This window comes from Pipistrellus hanaki (genome assembly GCF_964339955.1).
Source record: "Pipistrellus hanaki genome assembly, chromosome: 1".
In the NCBI taxonomy this organism is placed as follows: domain Eukaryota; kingdom Metazoa; phylum Chordata; class Mammalia; order Chiroptera; family Vespertilionidae; genus Pipistrellus; species Pipistrellus hanaki.
In genome coordinates this window covers 62,447,125-62,470,248 of record NC_140503.1, presented here as the reverse complement: position 1 = coordinate 62,470,248, position 23,124 = coordinate 62,447,125, and the positions used below count along the sequence as shown (strand labels likewise).

The following is a 23,124-nucleotide window of genomic DNA, read 5'->3' as shown; positions in this document are numbered from 1 at the left end:
AGCCTTGAGTGGAGGCCTAGGCCGGCCAGGGTGTGCGGAAAGCTTGGCTTCCTCCATTAGCCAGGAAACCCAAGCCTCCTGCTTGCTCTGTGACTGTAGCCATCTTGGTTGGGCTAATTTTCATACTTGCTCCTTATTGGTTGGTGGGCATGGCTTTGGGTGTAGCAGAGTGATGGTTAATTTGTATGTTACTCTTTCATTAGATAATTTTTAAAAAGTTGATATTCTTAAATGTTAAGAGCTAAAACTGTAATGCTTAGGGGTTTCTTTTCCAGTTAGAAGGGAATCCATCGGTAGGCCATTGAACAGAAGAGGCATAGACATTTGTATATCTTTTTTGGAAGATGTCTTTACAGTCTTTGCCCTTTTTATTATTTATTTGTTAACCCTCACCTAAGGATATTTGATTTTTAGAGAGCAGAAGGGAGGGGGAAAGACACAGAGAGAGAAACATGGATATGAGAAAGACATTGATTGGTTGCCTCCCACATGGCCCCAGACAGGGCCAGGGATGGAGCCTGCAACTGAGGTAATTGCCCTTGACCGGAATTGAACCCATTGGTCCATGGGCCAATGCTTTATCCACTGAGCCAAACTAGGTAGGGCTAGACTGATTCTTTAAAGACTGATAGAATCATAAACATAGAAACATTTGGTTATCAGAGAATTAATAGCACATTGATTTGTTTAAACAGATTCTCTTTTGAACTATTACATTAAGGGAGTCAGTGTTATATTTTTAGACTGTAATGATTTTATGACATTAATATAAAAATATGGGTTAAAGTGATTTGTATGATTTTTTTGTATGCATAAAAGCTTCACTTAGCAACATTCAGAATTTACTAGGTATAAATAGTACTCATGGTAGACAAGTTTATCTTTATCCTCAAGGAATTTGTAGTTTAGTCAAAGAATGGCAGGGTTGCCCCGCACAAGTGCCATAAAAAGACCGAAATCAGTTTTTTGGAAGTGCAGAAGAGGGAAAAATCACATCTATTTGAGAGATAAAGGGGAAGTTTATCTTCAAAGAAATGCAGCTCCATTATGGTACATTTAATGAGAATGAAAACTGTGTTGTTACTCGAACCATTCATGTCTTAGGTATCAGTTATAAAGATGAGAAAACACAAATTGTTCTAAGAAAATAAATATTTGCCTTTTTTAAATGCAGAGGGAAAATCATTATTGGGTATAACTAATTACTGCAAGAATAAAGAAGAAAAATATTTGCTTCTCTTGAACTTTTTAGTTTTGAGTCCTTGCTTAGGTTTTATTCCTATTAATAAATTTATATGAATTTGGTTAATAGATCTTTGAGTGGTTCTTTTTTGTTGTTTCTGTCTCAATTCTGTCATGTTGCCCTGGGTTTTTCCAAGAGAACATTATTTCCTTGTACTTGGAAATTTCTAATTCTAGTTCATGAGTCCTCCAAGAAAATATTTGATTTATCCTAAAGTCCTGCCAGGTAGATGACTCCAAAGTAGTAATTGCTGTCATCTCTCTTGTCTGAACTTTGTAATAGAAAGGGAATTAATACTACTTAGTCCCAAAACTTCTTACCTACCCATCTATGTAATTTCTTTATTAGAGATGAATTTCTCATCTGCCTGCCTTCTCTGTGCAGCCTAAAAATGTCCTCTCTGCTTTTCTAGATATGGCCTCTCTGGCAGTGATGTCCTAGATAATGTAGCATATGCTCGTGGGTTCAACACAGACCACCAGACCCAGCTGCTTTATCAAGCATCAGCTATGATGGTGGAGTCCAGGTATGTGCTCAGAAAACACTGAATATGCGCCCAGGGCCCTTATCCTGAATCTTATATAGGCTATTTGGCAAAATTGATAGTAGCTTGAATTAGAAATGGGGAGATTTAAGTTTTAGTTCCTATTTTGACACTCTTTGTGGTTAAAGTCAAGTCACTGTTAAATGAAGCCATAACCTTGGCTAGGTAGTTTAGTTGGTTAGAGCATTATCCCAATAAACCAAGGTTGTGGGTTCGATCTCCAGTCAGGCACAAACAAGAAGCAACCAATGAAAGTATAAATAAGTGGAACAACAAATCAATGTTTCTCTATCTCCCTCCCCCGCACCTTCCTCTCTCTAAAATAAAAGCATAAAGTAATAAGAAACCATAATCCAGCTGAACTTGTTGGAACTTTTATCTTGTTATATGGTACCTCAGACATGGATGTTATACAAATATGTTAATGAAACATCTGTATACCTGTGTAACTGAATGTGAAATTTAGCAAAGTGAGAGAAAGGAAGCAGAATCTGACATAAGCTAGAAACAGGCTTCAGAGTCCTTGTTCCCTGCAGGTATGCACTGCTGATTGTAGACAGTGCCACTGCCCTCTACAGAACAGACTACTCCGGCCGAGGTGAACTTTCAGCCAGGCAGATGCACTTGGCCAGGTTTCTGCGGATGCTTCTGCGACTTGCTGATGAGGTGAGTTGTCAGGTGGGGACAGAGACTACTTTCAGGGGCCAAGGATTTCAGGAGCTTTGCTGGAAGGCCAGGGCATTGGTATCAAGATATCAGGTAGATAGGAAGAGACTTGAGCTATTCATTGGTTTGTGAGGAAAAGGGTTGCCAGCAATAAAGTTAGTCCTTACAATGTCTGTGGCCACAAAATAATAATTAAAAAAAAAAGCTGAAACCGGTTTGGCTCAGTGATAGAGCGTCGGTCTACGGACTGAAAGGTCCCAGGTTCGATTTCGGTCAGGGGCATGTACATTGGTTGCGGGCGGGCACATCCCGGGGCGGGGGGGGGGGGGGCGTGCAAGAGGCAGCTGGTCGATGTTTCTCTCTCATTGACGTTTCTAGCTCTCTCTCTCTCTCTCTCTCCCTCTCTGTAAAAAATCAATAAAATATATTAAAAATAATAATAAAAGACATGTATCCTTTCTCCGTCAGTTTGGTGTAGCTGTGGTAATCACCAACCAGGTGGTAGCCCAAGTGGATGGAGCGGCCATGTTTGCTGCAGATCCCAAAAAACCTATTGGAGGAAATATCATTGCTCATGCCTCAACAACCAGGTAAAGGGATGGGCAGGTGACTTCACCTTGGAATGTCAGGTTAACTGTGTAGTAGACATGAAGGTAGAACGTTTCCCTGTTAAAGCTACGATTGTGTAATTGGACAAAGGAGCTCTTGCTAAATCTCATTGTCATGCTTTGGTTAGTAGAGGTGTTTGCTTTTAGTTCATAAAAGAATTGAAAGCCCTCTAATATGGAGAACTGAATATGAAGAATTCATATGTCTCTTCATTATTAAAAGAAAACAATTGTTTTAATATGGAAAATCCACTAAGGGTGGGGGGTGGGGGGGTAGGGTGACAGGGCCCCAAGGAATACAGAAAGATTCTGAAAGTCCTTCTAAGAAGTATACACATCAAAAATGTTTTTAGTTCTATCATAAATGGGAAGAGCATTTTTTGAAATTATCATAGCTTTGGTATTTTGATCTGTGTCTTTGGGTCAGACTGTACTTGAGAAAAGGAAGAGGGGAAACCAGAATCTGCAAAATCTACGACTCTCCCTGCCTTCCTGAAGCTGAAGCTCTGTTCGCCATCAATGCGGACGGAGTGGGAGACGCCAAAGACTGACTCGTGGGTTTTCCCGGTAACTAAGTGCTACAGCCGAATGGAGGACACTGCTCCCGGGGATCTTCGCAGGCTCTTCCTGCTGTGGCTGCCAGAAAAGGGCATCCAGGAAAACGGCTATTGAATCAGCTTTTCTGATGGAGTAAACAGGAGACAGGTCAGTAGTCACAAACTGATCTGAAATGTTTGTTCCTTCTCTAGAGAGTGTATTAATCTCTATGTGAATTCTTTGGGTGGTGGTGGGGGAAATACCTCTGACATAGTGCCTTGAGGTTGACTCGGGACTAACAGCTGGACAGTCTGTGTCTCTGAGAGAACTAAAGCTGGGAAGACGTGACTCTTCTCTCACCATCTGAATATGGACAATCTCAGCAACAGGGCAAAGGGATGGGCCTCCTCAAAGGTGATTTTCTCTGTAAGTCTGTCAATAAATCTGTCAATCGGACAGGTGTTTAAGTTTGTGTGTCTGAATTATCTTATGTAAGGATTGGTTTTTATTTAAGGAGTACTGGGCAGATCTGTTGGGTCACTAGCCCTTCACCATCTACTTGCTTGGGTTTTGATGTTTTTGTTTTTTTAATGCTAAGAGCAAATCAAGAAAATTCTGGAATCTTAATTATTTCAGAGGCTTAAGTAAGTAGATACAGTGTGGGGTTGCTAATAAAGTAGTTATTTGTAGTGACTGCTGCTTATAGGAGTTATTCTGATACAAACTATTTCAAGATAGGCCCTTTACGTCTTTTTTGCACTGGGTAGGGGTGATCAGTTGCTGTTGCTTTAAAATGGAAATTTTAAAGGGAAGTTCTACATTCAGATAATTGAGCTTATTGTCCTTCAACGTAATAGACTATTACAAGATGGATGTGCCATGGCTTTCCTGGGGCCTTTGCTTTTACTCTGTTAGTCTCGTGTTGTAGAGGTCTGATGCTTCCCTAGGTTATTTTACTTCAGGGATTCGAGATACTCTCCCTCCCTTCAAACTTCCACTCAGGAATGGTTTCACCAGATCTTGACACTTGAAAGGACCTCTCATTTAGTGCTGGGAGGAAAGGCAGTGAGAATCTCTGCTGCTGCCTGTGTCGATCCTACCATATGAAGGGAGATACGATCTAATGCAACTTAGTTTTAAAAGCAGTTCTGTTCCCTGGCTTTTAAGAATGGAGGTCTTCTTTTACCAAAAAACAACCTGGGTGGTATAATAAAGTCACCGTGACAGATTGTGGAGTGAGAGCTTGATTCTTATGTAAGAGCATCTCAGTCTTTTAGGACCTATAAAGTATTTAAGTGGCTCTGACCTAGAACTTTGTCTCAGTTTTTCTTGTAGGTGGCATTAGGCTTTGTGCTGCTGGCTCTGAGTAAACATGAGTGGAACACCTGCTCATGGGAACAGGCCTTGTTAAGCTAGAAATCAGCTCTCTATCTGCCTTTCAGAAGTAAGTAGGATTTTCACAGAACTAGCACTAACCAGAGCATATTCTAAACTCTTTGGTCCTATTTTTCCACTTGCCTGCAACAGAGCTAATAGCAAACAGGGGGACATAATAACTTCTAATCAAATTTGGTTTATTTTTAAAGTGGTACCAAAATATATTCCAGGCAACTCTTCAGATCATCATTTCAGTCTCCTAAGTCTTGTGCACTGCTGTTCCAAAAGCAGCAAAGAGTAGAAGTCAGGTGTCCAGCCCCTGAGCCCAAGGATACAGTTAGAATCCACGTGCTGAGGGAGAAGAGGGCAGTCCCATGGTCGGCCCTGACCCTTCCTTCCTGTGGAATGTGCTTTATAATTTAGGATTAAATATTAATCAGTGGACAGATTAGAGAGTACAAGTTCTCTGTTTGGTTTCTGTGACTCTTTGAAGTTCCTTCATCTTACCAGCAGTTAGAAGGCTGCCTTCAGTTCTCTGCCCACACTTAGCCCTCGGATAGGTCTTGATTTTTCAAGAACTGACTTTAGGGAGAATACAACAGAAACCCAGGTCTCGAGTGCATCCGCAATTTCAGATTAATTAAGGAATTAACCAGTGGAATGGTAGGTAGCAGGTACTGGTTAGACCAGGACTCAGGATACTCCCTTAACCAGGCTTGCTCAGTTTCCTGATCTAAGCAAGGTCTAGGGGGGGAAAAGACTTGATTTCATCCCCCTCAAGTAGTGGTATTTCTCGTCATGAAGGCCACTGAAATGTGGTTAGTGTCCTAAGATGACTTCCAATTCTTCCAGGTCCTTCTGGAAAGCTGAATCCTAAGGAGACAAGAGAACAATACTAGGACCCCAAATCTAAGCCAGCGTTTCCCACACCACCGGTACCCAAGAAGGGCCCTTAGCTTCGTTTCTGAGCGGTTACCATAGCACCTACATGCAAGGTGAAGGCTCTTTTCTAGGAAAATAAGATTTCAAGGGAAGATTTTCTTTCTTGAAAGGATCCAGGGATGACTCAATGATAAGCCCCAGGGTTAGAAAAGCTCTTAGAAGCATTACCTCACTAGTGACATCAGGCAGCTCCATAGCCAGCTTCACCCACTGTCTAGCTTCAGAGTTTTTCCCTAGTTCTCTGTAGCACTAGAAGACACAACAGTGAAAACCTGAGAGAAACATCACCAGGAGACTAAAAGGGGATAAGTAGGTGTGCTTTTAGGCGTTTCCAGAATATTATCAACATACATCCTTTTCATCTGTGTTAAAGTAAGATGGGTGGTTTTACCTTGGAAATATATACCCGTCCTGCTTTGGAAAGTCCTGGCTGTAGTTCTTCAGCCTGGAGGAGGAAGGAAGTCTTTCAGTAAGTGTTCCCGACCCCTCCCTGTAGTCCGGGTTAGTGGGTCTGGGATGTATATTTTTATCGGCTCTGCAGGAGGTTCTGATTTTCCATAGAACAGGCAAACAGAAGTGGCCTCTACCAGAAACCTAGTCATGTCCTGAGGAAAACAAGGTCGCCCGGGCAATTCTGGCTGCTGCCCCCCCCCCCCCCCCCCCATACCTTCAGGAAGCTCTGCAGGGCCTCTTCCACAGTAGCACTGAGGGGGCTTTCAGACAAGGCTGTCGCAGTTTTTTTTTCTAGCCAGCTCAGGTGAGCAACCTGCCAGCAAAAGATCAAGGTGTGAATAAAGTTTTAACAAGACTTTTCAGAACATTGCATATTCTGCACTGAGAACAGACGGGGTCCAGTTACAGTAACATGACCATTGGGAGGACATGGCACCTGAGCCAGGCTGAGGCCCCAGCTCCCGGCTTTTCACTGAAGGGAGGTCAGTGTCACAGGACAGTGAGCGCCTTCTATTCAGGCCTGGCATTTAGCTCACCTGGTAGCACCACCTGCCGAGGAGAAAGTGAGCCATGGGGTTTTCTGGCTGCAGAGCCAGAGCTCTGTCCACGTGCTCCTGAGGGGGGAATGTGAACACAAACTAGATCAGACACAGACACACCGGCGGGACAAGGGAAGAGGGGTGAGTCGGAGAGGCAGCGGGGGCACTGCGGGAGCCAGGATGAGCAGGGAACATGGGCGGCACAGGGAAAGAAGAGCCTCTCCTCACCTTGAAGCTAAAGCCACTCTGGATGCGCTTCTGGATGCCCTCATGCTCAGCCAGCTGACCACAAAGCACTGCATACCTGAGGGGAAAGCAGCAGCAGCTCAGACAGGGAGGGCTTCCCAGCCCTGCGCCCTCGCTGGAGCGGGAACTCATTGCTCTCTGTATGTCATTCCCTTCACAGGCCTGTGGTCCCAATTCATATTCTTCTGCAAACACAATGGTAGGCCCTCCAAAGTGTGCGTACTAGCTACAAAAAAGGCTGGGTCTCTCATACTTCATATTTAGGCAAGGTCTTGGTCCAGGTCTCCAACAAATTTCCCCTCATAATGAGTACAGACATAGATATTGTCAAAACTTAAAGAGCAGTTCTCTACTCATGAGCATCAAAGAGTACTAGACCTGAGTACGTTCCTCTTTGTGCCCTGCCGACCCTAAAAGGTCTCATGCGTTGGAGGTTCACAGGTTACCAACAGTCAGCTGCTCAGGACCATTAGGCTGGGGTGAGGCACTCCTGATGTTAGCGTGGAAACTAACAGAAGCAGAGGAGGAAAAGCCTCTGATTTCAGCCTCACGTCCTTCCTCCCAGGCAGCAAAGCCAGCCAGCGTTCCGTCTTCTGTCTTCAAAACCAAAGTCTCATTACCCCATTTCTCCAGCATTGTTTCCAGAGCACAGCTGACATTAAATGAACATCTAAAGGTCCAAGTTGCTTTCTCACATGTTCACTAAGTATCAGATATTTCCAGAGGCTCGTTTCCATGTTTAGTCCAAACAGCTGTTCGCCGAGATGGGAAAACACGAAGCCAGTTTCCATTCTTGGGAGTCCAGGACCCCCAGGGAAGCAGCACCCATGACCCCCTAGAAACAGTGGTGACCTGGCCTCTGAGATAAAGCTGACACTTTACCTCAGCTACAGTTAGAGAAACAGCTTCTCAGCTCACAGCCTGAGGGCAGGGCTACAGAAAGCAGGAGGGGAGGCAGGAAAGGAACGTTCTCATTAATACTCAGAGGTGCTGGGACCAGGCCCAGGACACAATTGGAGGAACTTGAACCACAAACCACATGAGCCACAAAAAGGGCTGTTTTTGAGAGCTAAATCCTGTCTACTGAACCTCTGGAGGTAAACTCGCATCCACTTTTCCTCATGCAAGCCAAGCAAAGAAGCGAAAGCCCACGATCAGCGAGGGACAGCAGCTAGGGGAAAGAGGAGGTTGTGCAGGAGAAGTGAGCTGCAAATTGTCCCAGCCTCCATGGGAGCCCAGAACCCACAAGTTTTATAACGAGGGTTATTACAAAGCTGCTCGTTTTTTCCAAGCCCTATCGGGGGTAGGGGTGGCCTGTATTCTTCCCTGCCTCATCCTGAGAGCACCTGCCAAAGAAAAGTTCCCGGCCCCCAGTTGCGGGTGGGGTGGGGCATATGGAGTAAAGGCCAGAGCTCCCCCTTCTGGTTCTTTCAGCAAATGCCTTCGTGGCCAGGACAGAGACAACAGCTCCGCCCCCTCCGCTCCTCTCTAGCCCATGCTGGCTCCTCATGGGACCCGCAGGGTGTCATTACCATTGGTGGCAGTCAGCATTCTCGTCCCCCTTCGCCAGAGCGGCCTCCGCTTCTTCTTTTCCTGTAGGACAAAGGTGATCCAGAGTGGATGAGGGTTCCCATGCACACTGCCCAGGAGGGGCGTCAGGACGAAAGACCGCTCCAGCTCTCAGCAATGCCTATCCAGCCTGGACTTGCTTGGAAATAGTTGTGAACTTGAACAGAATGAAAAGCTGCAAGTAGCTTTTCAGGACTGACTTCCATTTCACCTCACCTTCCTGATTCCTGTCGTCAGCTGTCCCAGCAAGCTTGCTTTTACAGTTCCCACTGATGTGCTTGCTGCACTTCAGGTACAAAAGGATGTCTGGCTGCCCAGGGAGCAGGCCTAAGCTGGCAGGTGGACATCCCCTAAGGGGCCCCAGTCTGCCTGCGAGAGGGCACAGGCCGGGCTGAGGAACCCCCCAAGTGCATGAATTTTTGTGCACTGGGCCTCTAGTTTTAGATAACTAACTGCACCACAAGACCTGAGTATAATACTTGACTCAGGTGTATACAGCAGCGGAACACATTATCATCCCCACAAAACCCGTCACTTTATTCAAACATGCTTAGGAAGAGGAAGAGAGAACAAGTACACCAATCTGCTGCCTTCCGTACATGCCTGACCAGGAACCGAAGCCACAACCCAGGCATGTGCCTCAATGGGAATCGACCAGCAACCCCTTGGTGCATGGGACAACACTCCAACCAAGTGATTCACTCTGGTTGGGCCAGTTACTTTTTTTGTTATCCTCAACCGAGGATATTTTTCCCCATTATTTTTAGAGAGTGAAAGGGAAGGGAAAAGACAGAGAAAGGAAACATCAACTGGTTGCCTCCAAGGGTCAAACCTGCAACCAAGGCACATGCCTTTGACCGGAATTGAAACCAGGACCTTTTGGTTCATGGGCCGACACTAACCTCTGACCCAAACCAGCTGTGGCTTTTTAAAGTCCCAGGATTCTCAGTGATAGAGAGGGACGAACCCTCAGCCACATACACCCAAGGGCACAGATTTGGCAATAGGGTTGCTGAATAGATCCAGGGACTTCTAACCTGGCAGTTTTCTCCCAAACCACTCCTCACAGGTGCTCACCAAATCCACTCCACTCACATCCTTAGAACTGCCTCACACTCTGCATAACTGAAACCGGACTCCTAAGTCGCAGCAAAAAACCTCCAGATTAAGAAACAGGATCTTACCCTCCTTTGTGTTTGGGAAGAACAAAGACAGGCTGGAACCATGCAGTACTCCTAAAAACGTGCACGAGTGATACACACGGACCACAGCCATGTGCAGAAGGGCAGGCTGTTCTGTGTCAAGGAAGCAGGGGGCCCTGGAGCCCGAGTTTATTCCTAGTGAGCAACTGAGCCACAACTGCCCTGACAGTCCTCCTCTTGTGGCTCCTCTGGACCCCGGCAGGTGGGCTGGCTCCACCCCCAGCCCGTCAGTCACCTTCCCGCCAGGAGCCTGTCAGCACTTACCGTTCTGAGCGTAGGACTTCTTCTCGCTCGCCTCCCCCGCGAGCTCACACATGTCGCTGTAGGCCCGGGCCAGGCGCCAGAGGAATTCCTGCCGGCCTCCGTACTGCAGACAAACGAAAGGGATGGAGGCCCGTCTTCCCTCCGAGAACTGGGGCAAGGGCCCTCCCACGCCCTGCGTTTGGGCTTCCCCGCTCGTGTGAGACGCTGCCTGACAATGCTTCAGTTTTATGCATGGCCCTCCACCCCCATACGGCCTCCCTTTCCCTGGGCTAACTTTGGGGCATGTTTACTTGAGTGAGCATCAGTGCGGCAGTGAGCCTGAGGAAAGGGAATTGCTGCTGAAATCCCTGGTGTTGGGAATGTCAGGTGCCAAAGGCGGCTTGGGCTCTGCCTCAAGGGGAATAAAAGGACATTCCAGTTCTCCCCACATTTCCCTCTACTGGAGGTGGGGCTCTTGCCGTAAAAATAGGAGACAGAGACCTGCCCTCGGGAGGGAGCTCTGGAGCAGGCCTAAACCGAGGCCGAGGGCAGCATGGAGCCCCAGGAGAGGATGTGCAGCCTGGTGGGGGGGTGGGGAGGTGGGACACCAGCTTCTCCCCCTCATTTCCCTCCCATGGCACCAGGCGGAGTCAGCAGGGAGGGAGGGAGGGAGGGCAGGAGCAGCAGGAGCCTCACCGCCAGCTTGTTGTTGAGCAGCAGCTGGAAGCCCTCCCGCTTGCTCTGCGCACCGCCCCGGTGCAGCCCATCGGCCTGCAGCAGGAGGGGCAGCATGTCCTCCGGGCCAGGGGGGCCCGCAGCCTCCAGGGCTCCGGGAACCGCCGCTGCCTCCGGGTCCAGAGAATCCTTTCTCCCCATCTTCACCGTCTCAGGGCTCCCTTCAGCCTCCCCGTCTTCACTCTCCCTGTCGGAATCCCGCTCATAGTCAGACTCGGCATTAGCTGTTGTGTAGCTGTGGCAGAGAAATGAGTTCAGGGTCAAAGGGGGGGCCATTCAGCCTTAGAACTCGTCTGTCCCTCACCCACAAAGCGGGGCTCTCGTGACACTGCCCAGCAAACCAAGAGAGAACCATCCCCCGCTTCCTTTAGGGCGAGGCAAACCAGGCCTCCGGAGAGAGCTCCCGTGGGAACGGCTGGGGAATGAGCTGGGAGAAGGTGACCAGCTCTGGGGCCCGGGGCCGTCGGGCCGTTATCAGAGCCCCCTGTGCAGCTCCTATCAAGTCTGACAGAAAACAGAGAAACAAAAGCCTAGCAAGGTCTGTATGTACCAAAATGTTGCCAGTCGAATGAAAAGAAAATTGTTACCCTGGCTGAGTGGTTTAGTTCTTTGGAGCTTCATCCCACTGGAGGCAACCATTTTTTCTCTCTCCTTTCTCTCCACCCCCCAAAAAAAAATCAATAAAAACATCCTTGGGGCCCTGGCCAGTGTGACCAAGTGGTAGAGTGTGAGCCACGCACCTTCAGTGGTCAAGGGTTTGATTCCCTGTCAAGGGCACACATCTGGGTTACAGGTCAATCCCAGGCCTTAGTCAGGGAACATGTGGGAGGCAACCAATCAATGAGTCTGTCTCTTTCACATCTATGTTTCTCTCGCTCTCTCCCTCCCCGCTTCCACTCTTAAAAAAAAAAAGGAAAAATATCCTCAGGTGAGGATTCTCACACACATATACTACATATCCTCAGGTGAGGATTTTAACAAATTTTTAAAGAAATTGTTTTTCTACCTTTTATTTATTTATTTAGTTAGTTATATTTTTAATACATTTTTATTTATTTCAGAGAGGCAGGGGGAGGGAGAGAGATATAGAAACATCAATGGGGAGAGAGAATCATGAGTCAGCTACCTCCTGCATACCCTGACAACTTGGGCATGTGCCCTTGACCAGAATGGAACCTGGGACCCTTCATTCCTCAGGTTGATGCTCTATCCACTGAACCAAACCATCCAGGGCTAATTTTCTATCTTTTATTATTTTTATTTATTTATTTATTTATTTTAATATATTTTATTGATTTTTTTACAGAGAGGAAGAGCCTAGAGGAATAGAGAGTTAGAAACACCAATAAGAGAGAATCATAGATCAGCTGCCTCCTGCACACCCCACCACTGGGGATGTGCCCGCAACCAATGTACATGCCCTTGACCGGAATCGAACCTGGGACTCTTCAGTCCTCAGGCCGACGCTCTATCCACTGAGCCAAACCGGTTTCGGCTAATTTTCTATCTTTTAATATGATTGCTTTAGTGAGCATATTCAAAGTATCCCAAAACATGTATACATAATTTAACAGCTGATAACTCACTTAATTTTCACTCCTTTTTAGGTTTAACTGATTTTAAATAATGGGTAAAGCCAAATTAAGCTTTGAACAAAGAAAATTTATCCACTAGTCTTTTTTATGGAGATACATAAAGTTTATAGTACAAAACCACCAACAGTTGATGAATTGAGGGCACACAAATACCAATCAAAATGATTCTCTCTCTTTTTTTGTTAATATTCACCCAAGCATGTTTTTCCATAGACTTTTAAAGAGAGTGGAAGGGAGAGGGAGAGACAGAGAGAAACATCAATGTGAGAGAGAGACACTGATAGCTTGTCTCCCACACACGCCCCAAGCCAGGGTTGGGGATCCAGCCTGCAACCGAGGTAAGTGCCCTTGACTAGGAATCAGACCGTGACCCTTTAGTCCACAGGACGATACTCTATCCAAACCAGCCAGGCAACAAAATGATTCTTGATGTTTGTGTTTGCATTGCTTCATGTTATCAGCAGTGGCCGGACCAGAATGTTCATCAGTTTGAAAATAGGCATTGACCAAAAAAAATTATTCATTTTTTGTAGTTCTTTTAAATTTTGAAAATAAACTGTATGTTAATAAACACTGACTTGATAATCAGTCAATGTGTGTATACCTTTTTTGGGACACCTATGCTATTTTTGTTTTGTTAATCTCACCCCAGAATATTCTTTTTTTCACAGACAGAGAGAGAGAGAAATCTCGATGTGAGAGAGAGATATCGATTGGTTGCTTCTGACACATGCCCCAACCAGGGCTGAGATCGAACCTGCAACCCAGATACATGCCCTTGACCTGGATACGACCCTCTGGTGTGTAGGCCAGTGCTCTAACCACTAAGCCACACTATATTCTTATAAATAAAAAATAAATGAATGTTTAAGATTAAAATTTTAGCCCTGGCCGGGTAGCTCATTTGGTTAGACTACAGGGGTCCTCAAACTTTTTAAAGTGGGGGCCAGATCACGGTCCCTCAGAGAGCTGGAGGGCCGGACTATATGAACTACTAATTCCTACTGTAACACCTCGGCTGCGCTCACTGCCCAAAAAACCTGGCGGGCAGGATCAGACTCCTCTGCGGGCCGCATGTGGCCCGCGGGCCGTAGTTTGAAGACCCCTGGGTTAGAGTGTTGTACCAGTACATAAAAGTTATGGGTTCAATCCCCAGTCAGGGCACATACAAGAATCAACCAAATGAATGCATAAATAAGTGGAACAATAAATTGATCTTTCCTTCTCTCTCAAATCAAATAAGTAATTTTTGTTAAAAAAGATAAAAACTTTCATGTAGGTGGAGCTGATCTCCTGAGCTAGATGGCTCACCAGACTCAGGTTTGTCAATCTTTTTTGCTTTATCAGCCAAAGGCATCTGTCAGAAGCAGCTTGGGTGGGTGCCAGCCTCTGAGGCCATGGGCAGCCACAGATACCCACATTTTCTTCCTCAGTTCGATGTGTGCCTCTACCCCAGGTCAGCCAGCAAACCTGAACTACAGTAGGAATAGCCCTTGGGAACCTTTGCAATTGCTAGAGGCGGGGTGAGGCCATTTGCAGCTAAAAGCAGGAGATAAGGAAGACGCAAGCAGAATCCCCTGGGAAGGTATCTCTGCCAACATGAGCCAGGGAGCCCAACCTCGATTCCCCACTGAGGAAGCCACATTTCTCTCAGACGGTGGCCTGCACCAGCAGCTGAGGCCGTTCTTCCTCACTGCCAGCTGAGCAGACAAAAACAGCCGGGGCGGTACGGCTTCCAGGGGCCAGAATCACACCAGAGGCCTCCAGTGAAGGGAACGCGGGTTTTACAAGACACAGGTTCGGGAGCATCGGGAGGGCCTGCAGGGGGTAAGCCTCCCTCCCTCCTGGGATGAGAGATCCCTATTGCTGGAGCAAAACGGAACTGAAGGAGAGATGTGGGCTGACGCTGCAGGCCCGCAGGCCAGACGTGGTCAGGAGGGAGGTTCCGTCTAGAAGTACCAGGTGAGCAATGCATGCTGACGGCTCCCAGACCCGCGAACAAAGGGCCCAGGAACATCACCACAGGAACTGACAACTTCGCCCTGCTTTTTAAGAACTTACCAAATTTAGCAATCTGCAGTAAAAACTCGAGAAATTAAAGGGACAAGGCAAAGTGCCATCAGGTTTCACAATCAGCCTGCGTGGTGCTGAGTGAGGCTGCACCGGGGCATCCTGGAGAAACAACGGTTCATGGGCCGGGACCACAGCCTCCCTGCCAGCCCTGCCAGGCCCAAAGGCAAGCGGGGAAAGAGAGGGGAGAGCCGCTCCCGGACTGAAGGCTGTCTTGGCCAATCAGGAGTCTCCCAGGAGGGACAGTCTCTCCAGGGAGCTGAGCCAGGAGGAAAAGCCCTGCAATTTGTGATCCCTCTGGGTCCTAAAGGCTAAGGAGAAAGAGGTCAGGAGGGGCCTTTTTGCCACCCGCTGAGGTGGTGGAGCCTGAGGCAGGGACGCCCCAGCAAGGCTGGCACAGGGAGTTGGCCTTTACCGCAGCCCCACTTGGCGGAGCTCTGCCTCCCTGATTTGCAGGCCTGCTGCCCGGCACACGGGGGGCAGGCAAACACTTGCCCAGTGAGCACTGACTCAGCCCCACGGGCTTCCAGGATTTGAGAGATGATCATGTGCCAGAGCTACATGGGCTGCCATCCCTACAGTCACATGCTCTCACACCCCCTGGACCACCACCCCAACGCTTGCAGAAATCCACGGGGGGGGGGGCCTCTCTTGTTGAAGATGCCAGGGGACTTTGAGATCAGTGAGGGGCTGGCAGAGACCTGTGAAAAGGCCATCACTCAGCCGGAACACAGTCCCCACAGTGGGAACAGGGGGCCCAGAGCTATCCTGCCCTGGTCCTTGAGCGATCAAGGACTCTGTTACACTATCTCCCCTCCTGGCAATTAACTTCTTTCCTGAACTCCTAAGCCCCATGGGGGCTGAGCTGAAGCATTCAGACAAGCAGGTGTGGATTCTGACTGAGACCTCTCGGTGGAGTGAGAGAGAACACCAACCTGATGGGGCGGTAAATGCCGAAGGAGAGGAGATGGCAGCATCCCTCGGGCAGGGGCGATGTGAAGGCTTGCAGGAGGACGGGTGTTTTCACAGGGAGGGAGCTAACGCTGTCCTGGCTACAATGCTCAGGGAACAAGCTCACGGACCACACGGGGACTCTGCCTCTGCCACAGTCAGTCAGTCCGTCCCCCGGGGACTCAGCGTTACTGTTTTATTTGGGGAATGAAGGCACTACAGCTTCCAGTGGACTGAGTAGCCATCAAATACTCATCCTTTCAGCCCTCAAGCAGGCACTCCTTGCCCCAGACCCACATGTTCAAAGTCATTCCAGAGTCTGAGGTCTCCCATAATTTCCCCTTGACCTGGATGGCAGTGGCCATGGCGAAAATAATTACTCACTGCGGCCACTGCCCCAGCTGGCAGCCAGCGGAACCAGTTTGCTTCACCCCATTCGCTCCCACGTCACACGATCAGCTGTGGGGCTGAGCCGCTGGAGCTACAGTTAAGAAAGCCACCCTTCCTCTCGCCCCATCACAGGTGGCGGAAGGCCTGTCCTCCCCTTACAGAGCCCCCTGAGCACCTGCAGGCTTCCCTGGTTAGAGAGAAGTTTAACTTCTGAGGAATCACCCATGGCCTCGAGTTCTCCATCCTGACCGTGGGCAGATCTGTGACCGCTCCTGTTCTACCCTCTGACAAAGCTCAAACATCAACTCCCCACCCAAGTGACCTGCTTCCTTGGGTTCGTGAAGATGCTCCTTAAGTCTCAGGGCCCATTATCAACCACTTTGTCCTTTCAGTCCAGGTGTGTCGAATACTGCCTCTCTGCCCCTCCTCTCACACAGCCCACTGGGCTCTCAGCCCAGTTATTCGGTAAACTGAACACAGACAACAGGGAACGGACAACCCTGGCATCAGTAGCCATGAACGGAGAACTAAAGTTCTACTAAGACTTGCTTCTTTCTTTTGTTTTATTAATTTTTAGAGAGAGGAAGGTAGGGGGAAGAAAGAGAGACACCACTCATATGAAAGAGGAGCATAGATCAGTTGCCTCCCCCACATGCCCTGACCTGGGATCAAACTTGCAACCTGGGTACATGCCCTGACCCGGAGCCAAAGCCGCCTTCCGGCTCATGGGACAAGGCTCCAACCAACCGAGCCGCACCGGCCAGGGAGAGACCTCACTGTTTCCAAAGGCATCTGAGCAGTAGGCACATCCAGCACCAGCGCCTCGGGGCCGTGACATGGAAAAAGAGAGTAATAAACTCTTCATTTTCTTAGAAAGCCACTGAGTAGAGGCAGGAGAACGGCCCAAACAACGCTGAACTCCCCTGAGTGAGATGTATGAACATACTGTGCTACACGGTGGAGCTGCGGAAGCTCAGTCAGGGGAGGAACTCCCAAGGGCTCCTGGGACACGTCTCCCTGTGAAGGCCCTCCTTTGCGCAGAGCACACACCTCACACCTCTGCAGATGAGGCCGGCCAGCCTGAACCTGGCAGTTGTACAGCTCTGGACAAGACAGCACACCTTGCCAAGCCTCAAGTCCGCTCTGAGAAACAGAAAAATAGCATCTCCTCCATAGGATTCTTGTGAGGATGAAGTCAGAAAATACCTCCAAAGTGCTCAGAACCATGTCTGTCACAGAGAATGAATAACCAGTAATTAAAATTATAATGTGTTCCAGCCGAAGAGAGTGCTGCACAAATCCTCCTGACTGGCCTGTTTATAGCTAAATCAGACTTTCTGACTCAAGAGGAGGCCGGGGTATCCTCTGCCCCAGTCTTTTTCTCGAGGAGGAGGAGGAGGAGGAGGCTCAGCCTCCAGACCCCATGCCCACCACCCGGCCCGCGGGAGCGAGCGGCACACCAGGGCGACGCAGCCCTGACGGCGTCAGGATCACAACAACGATGCTCATCCAGGCTTCTTGCTTGGGACCAAAGTTTCAAAACGGCACGAGTGGTTTCAAATCAAAAGCTGTAGCCTGACCAGCTTTGTGGGCTGTCCACAGATTCCTGCCTGTGGTCAGACTTGCTGGGCCACCCATTACTCGGAGTCACCTCCCTCCTGTAACGCTGAAGGAAACAAGCCTCTCCTGTGGGAAGAGAGTATCCGGGGGAGGGGCGCACCCTCAGTGGAGGAAAAGTTCTGGTTATGACACAGGGAAATGCTCTATTTGTGTTGCTAAATGGTTAGAGCATTAGCCTGTGCACCAAAGGATCATGGGAAGGATTTCTGTTTCCATTCCAGTCAAGTGCACATAATTAGGTTGCAGGTTTGGCCTGGTCGGGGCATGTGCAAGAGGCAGCCAGTCCATGTGTCTCACACTGATGTTTCTCTCTCCCCCTTTCTCCCTTCCACTCTCCTGAAAAGCAATGGAAAAAAAAAATATATATCCTCAGGTGAGGATTAATAAAACAAAAGTTGGTAATGTTATAGAGAAAAATAGAAATAAAAAACATACAACAACAATGCCGGGACCGGTTTAGCTCAATGGATAGAGCGTCGGCTTGGGGACTGAAGGGACCCGGGTTCGATTCCGGTCAAGGGCATGTACCTTGGTTGCGGGCATATCCCCAGTAGGGGGTGTGCAAGAGGCAACTGATCGATGACTCTCTCTCATGGATGTTTCTAGCTCTCTATCTCTCTCCCTTCCTCTCTGTACAAAATCAATAAAATATATTAAAAAAAAAAAAATACAACAACCATGTAAACAATAAATCTACTCAGAGGAAAACAACAGATGCAAGCAATAACCATTATTAACATTTCTATTTGTCTGGATGACAAGGTGGATGGTTTTTCTTTCTTTTTTTAATATATTTTATTGATTTTTTACAGAGAGGAAGGGAGAGGGATAATTAGAAACATTGACAAGAGAGAAACATCAATCAGCTGCCTCCTGCACTCCCCGCACTGGGGATGTGCCCACAACCAAGGTACATGCCCTTGACCGGAATCAAACCTTGGACCCTTCAGTCCGCAGGCTGACGCTCTATCCACTGAGCCAAACCAGTTTTGGCTGAATGGTTTTTCTTATTTCAACTGATCTGTATTTGTTTATACCAGGGGCGAGAAACCTTTTTTCCTGCCAAGGGCTATTTGGATATTAATGACATCATTCACAGGCCATACGAAATTATCAACTTAAAAGTTAGCCTGCTATCTCTGATCAAACCTTTACTCAACTCACCCCTAATGCGTTGGCCGGTCAGACCAAATGGTTTCCTGGGCCTTATCCAGCCCCCGGGCCAGATGTCCCCAGCCTGATTTATACCCTTACCTTGTTCCAAAAAGCACTTATGGCAGCGTGGTGTGAACCCCCACTGGTAAGCATTGCTTTCACAGAGTGTAACGTAGCCGGCAGAGCCGCAGCTGCCTCAGGAGAGGCCTTACCCGCCCTCGCTCTCCGCATCCGTGAGCGTGCCCCCCGAGGTCGCTGTGAAGTAGACGGAGCTGGAGCCGGTGGAGTCACTCCTCTCCCGGGCGAACGGGAACCTCCGCCGCCGAGCCACCCTCTGGTTCTCTTCCATGTGGGACCTGAAAAGCACGGTGGTTAGACCCACCCGGCCTCTTTCCCCTCAAATGCGGAGCCCCTTACACCGCACCTCGGAAAAGGGCCGGGGGCAGAGAAAACCCTGTCCCGGCCCTGGCCAGGGGCTCAGCTGTGAGATGTCAGCCGGCTCCAAGATTACGGGTGGCCATTCATGAATAAGTTGAACAAATCAATGTTTTTCTCGCTCTCTCCCCCCCTCCTCCCCTCTCTCTCTAAAATCAATAAGTTAAGAATGTGTAGTTTAAGACAATCCTGGGTCTCTACACTCAAGAGAACAAGGGCAGCTCTGGACAGATCAGGCAGAGCAGGTCAGTCAGAGCAAAGCGTTTCAGCTGCTACGACAGGTCACAAAGGCCCCGACGCAGCAAGGAACCCGGGCAAGGCCGCTTCCCTGCCAACGAGGTGAGGAGCTGTAAGGCCGGCCTCGCCCTCGAGACAGACGGCGAAGGTAGAACACGCTCAGCTGAAAAGCTGTAGAGGCAGGACAGGAGGCTGATCACTCACCGGAACTCCCCGACGATCTGCCCAGCGAGCCCCTGCAGGCTGCTCCTCAGCTCCTCCACCTCCCGCCGCAGCGCCCCCAGGCTGGTCAGCACGAAGTCCAGGCGGTCCAGCACCATCTCCTGGCCTTCTCCTGGCAGGCTGGGCAGCACCGCAGCATCTCCAGCCTCCCCGGGGACTGCGCGCAGCGGCCTCACTGAGGGAAGGGGACAGGAGACGTGAGGGCCAGGGACACGGCAAGGAAAAGATCGTGCACCCAGAATTCAAGAACACTTGCTTCTCACCGGAGTTGTTTTCAGACTCAGAGGCCTATGTTCACAGCTGTCTTGTTAACAAGCCCCAAGTAATTACCCAGAAAAAAACCAAGGTCCTAATCCATCAACAAGAGCCCTCTGTCCCAGGAACCTTCCTCACCAACGTTCAGCAGTATTACACACCAGGCCAGATGATATAAAATGCTTGCAAGAAAAAATAAAATAAAAATAAAATGCTTGCAAGAGTGAGATTCCTCAAAGTCAGGACAGTTGCCCTGCTAAAATGAAAGAAAAACCTCTATCTGACACAGGCACACCTCGGAGACATGGTGGGTATTCCAGACCACTGCAATAAATCACATTTCACGATAAAGTGAGTCATAATATTTTGCTAGTGAAGATTTGGGGGGGAATGCAATGTCTGTGAAGCACTATAAAGGGAAGTCCAATGAAATGAGGTATGCCTGCATATAATGCCCAGATATCTGCCACCCAGCAAATAACCACAGAGCAAAACTAGAACTGAGTTCACTCAAACTCTGATCTTTCACTTCACAGAGAATAGCAAAGAACACAGATCCTTTCAAGAACTTTTACTAGCATCAGAGAGGGGCAAAGAGAAAAAGAGTAGCTACTGAGAGAAAAGGCACAGTGGGAAAAGCCCATCAAACACGTTTAAGGGTGAGAACCAGGGGGAGGTGGACAATGAGGGGAGGAGAGGGACATCTATAATACTCTCAACAATAAAGATTTAATTTCAAAAAAGACATTGGAAAAACAGTATTACCAAGATCTGAATTGAGCTCTACCTAAATTCCAACAGTAAATGCTAGCAAACTAAGAACTACTACCCTAAGGCAGTTTTACTGGAAAATGTAAAAGCAGGAAAGAAACGAGGGAGGCAGAACCCATAGTCCAGGAAGCACAAATCCGTTAAATTTAGTAGCAGTCTAGGCCAGATCACAGAACGCATCCAACAGCACTCAAGACTGTGTAGAGCAAGAAGGTCCCTGGGAAGAGAGCCACTTTCTCCCAGCCTCCACAGAACCACTGCTGCTGAGAAATTACAAACAAAACGCAAGGAAAACTGAGGAAAGACAAGCATACATGCTGCATTAGGTCACTATCAGGCTGTAAATGCTGATAAACGCTGCAATTTAGAATGATAACTCCCGCCCAGCAGGTGTGGCTCAGTGATTGCACGTCGACCTATGAACCAGGAGGCGACAGTTCAGTTCCTGGTCAGGGCACACGCCTGGGCTGCAGGGATCTCTGGTACAGGAGGCAGCTGACCAGTGATTATCTCCATTGATGTTTCTCTCTCTCCGTTCCTCTCTGAAATCAATAATAAAAAAAAAATTTAAATGATAATTCTTTGTTGAAGACCTTCTAAAACTAGTTTTCTAACCACTTGGCATTTGGTTATCAGAGAAAACACTCATTCCCAATTAACCTGGGGTGAGGTTCTCTGAATAATAGCTCCACTATTACAGGAACATGAGGTTTGAACCAGCCCTCAGACTCTGCTCACATGAGTTAATTTAACAAGAAGGTTTTGCAAAACTTTCAGCTGTGGCTGGCTTCCACCCTTATTCAGCTTCATTGCAAGTAAGCTCACTCGCAGCCCTGTGGCATGTTAGTTCTCGGGACGGGTGACGAGGCCCAGTCCTGCCTCTTACTCTGTGACAACCTTGGGAAAGTTACACAATCTTAATCTTGATTTCATCATAAGAAGGATAAAAACACTTGGACTGGTCTCCAAGATCCCTTCATTCTAATATGTAATTGAACACATAAGCCTCAGGACTTTTAATTCCTACAAGGCTTGTTTTTCCTTTTGCTTTCTTTTGAACTCTTCCTCTCCTTATTAAACACCTCACCCAACGCTGAGCAAGTGTCTTTAATATAGCACCACTGTGGCCAAAACCAAAAGTGAAAGCTAAGCAGCCTTTTCACAATATACTGTCCTGGGATTACAGGGGAGGGCGTAGAGGAGAAGAGAAGAGGGAGCGTGCTTTCCTTTTCAATAAGCTTTCCAAAAAGGTGAAACTCTCAGGCCCCCGCCTCCGTGGTCCTGTCCCATAGGCTCTCTAAGGCAGGCTGGGTCCCAGGCCCATCCATCAGGCGTGACTGTGGCCTCAGGGGACCGGCTCCTACCCTGGCGTCTGGGCTCTGAAGTCTGCGTGACGTCCAGTGAGTTGGGCAGGAGCTGGTTCTGGCCATGGCGCTGGGGCCGTTTCCACCGCTGTCTGTAAAGGGCGTACAGGAATCCGAGGCCCGCGGCGGTGCCCAGCAACAGTCCCAGCCCGGAGCGGGCGCTGCCCAGCACTCCCAGGCTGGGCATGATGCACCTGCAGCCCGCGCGAGGCACGCGAGCAGGCGGGGGGTAGGGGGAAGAAGAAGAGGGGAGATTCGTGAGCGGGGTCCACCCACCCCCACGCCGAACCCCTGGAGATACCTCCTTGCCCACCCCTGAGTGCCCAGTGACCTCACCCCAATCTGGACCCTAAGACTTCCGCCAGCCCCGAGCCGAACTACCGCGCCTCTCACACGGCGTGGGAGCAGCCTCCCCGCCAACACGCCCCCTAGCCAGCCCTGATCCCGGAGTGGGTCCCTGGGCTTCCAAACCCTCCGCTCAGCCTCAGGACCCTGCAGAGCACACCCGCCGCCCTGGCCGCAAACGCCCGGCCTCCCCGCGCCCTGGCCTTGCAGGAAATAAACTTAGACCCTCACCGTCCGCTCAGCACCCGGGCCGCAGTGGCCGCCGCCGCCTCACGCTGTCAATGATCGTGACGTCACTAAGCGGCGCCATCTGCCCCGCTCCCTGTTAGGACGGCGCCGCGAGATGACCGCACTTGGCTGCGCCTCCCGCCCCAGTTTTTCCCAGGGGCGGGGCCACCGCGCGCCGGAGGGGCGGGGCCACCGCGCGCCGGAGGGGCGGGGCCACCGCGCGCCGGAGGGGCGGGGCCAGCGGAGCAGCGGGTCCCAGCGAGAGGCGGGAGCTGACATATTGGGGCGTTGAAACCCGTGGCCGGCCGGGTTCTGTTTTTCTCTGGTCACATCAGGTACCTGCTGTTCCCGGATGTCTTCCTACCTTCGCGTCTGCTGTTGCTTCTGCCTAGAATGACCCAGTCTCTACCTGGAAAACGCCATCTCCTCCTCACCTATTTATTTCGGCTTAATTTATTTACGCATTTTTATTCAAACCATTTGCTAAACACTAGACAATAGCCCTTTTCGCAGTTCAACTTAGAACATGTAAACTGTTGGTTGGCCCCAAGAGGTGCCTGAGTCCCCAGGGCCAACTTCTTA

The 23,124-nt window shown here is 49.1% G+C and overlaps 2 protein-coding genes across 6 annotated transcripts in view; one reads left to right on the top strand and one right to left on the bottom strand.

Annotated features, from left to right (window-relative positions):
- The window catches only part of RAD51 (RAD51 recombinase), a 139,556-nt gene extending 133,823 nt beyond the window's left edge, over positions 1 to 5,733 (top strand). For all 4 annotated transcript variants that reach the window (XM_084904879.1, XM_084904877.1, XM_084904878.1 and 1 more), the window contains exons 7-10: positions 1,656 to 1,769; positions 2,324 to 2,453; positions 2,922 to 3,043; positions 3,489 to 5,733. In XM_084904879.1, the coding sequence (XP_084761005.1) occupies positions 1,656 to 1,769; positions 2,324 to 2,453; positions 2,922 to 3,043; positions 3,489 to 3,612 (490 nt within the window). In that variant the 3' untranslated portion in view covers positions 3,613 to 5,733. The remainder of the gene's footprint in view (positions 1 to 1,655; positions 1,770 to 2,323; positions 2,454 to 2,921; positions 3,044 to 3,488) is intronic.
- On the bottom strand, positions 5,156 to 22,670 carry RMDN3 (regulator of microtubule dynamics 3). 2 transcript variants are annotated; one of them, XM_084904811.1, is made up of 13 exons: positions 22,546 to 22,670; positions 21,970 to 22,163; positions 19,562 to 19,754; positions 18,898 to 19,041; positions 10,866 to 11,139; positions 10,191 to 10,293; positions 8,688 to 8,748; positions 7,138 to 7,213; positions 6,907 to 6,984; positions 6,585 to 6,683; positions 6,309 to 6,362; positions 6,086 to 6,166; positions 5,156 to 5,848 (listed from the first exon to the last, which is right to left on the bottom strand). In XM_084904811.1, the coding sequence occupies exons 2-13, from the start codon at positions 22,154 to 22,156 to the stop codon at positions 5,795 to 5,797; spliced, it is 1,404 nt and encodes a 467-aa protein (XP_084760937.1). In that variant the 5' UTR covers positions 22,157 to 22,163; positions 22,546 to 22,670; the 3' UTR covers positions 5,156 to 5,794. The 2 variants fall into 2 exon arrangements, with proteins under 2 accessions (XP_084760937.1, XP_084760938.1); XM_084904812.1 differs by lacking the exon at positions 22,546 to 22,670 and adding an exon at positions 22,306 to 22,359.
- Positions 22,671 to 23,124: the final 454 nt, after the last annotated feature.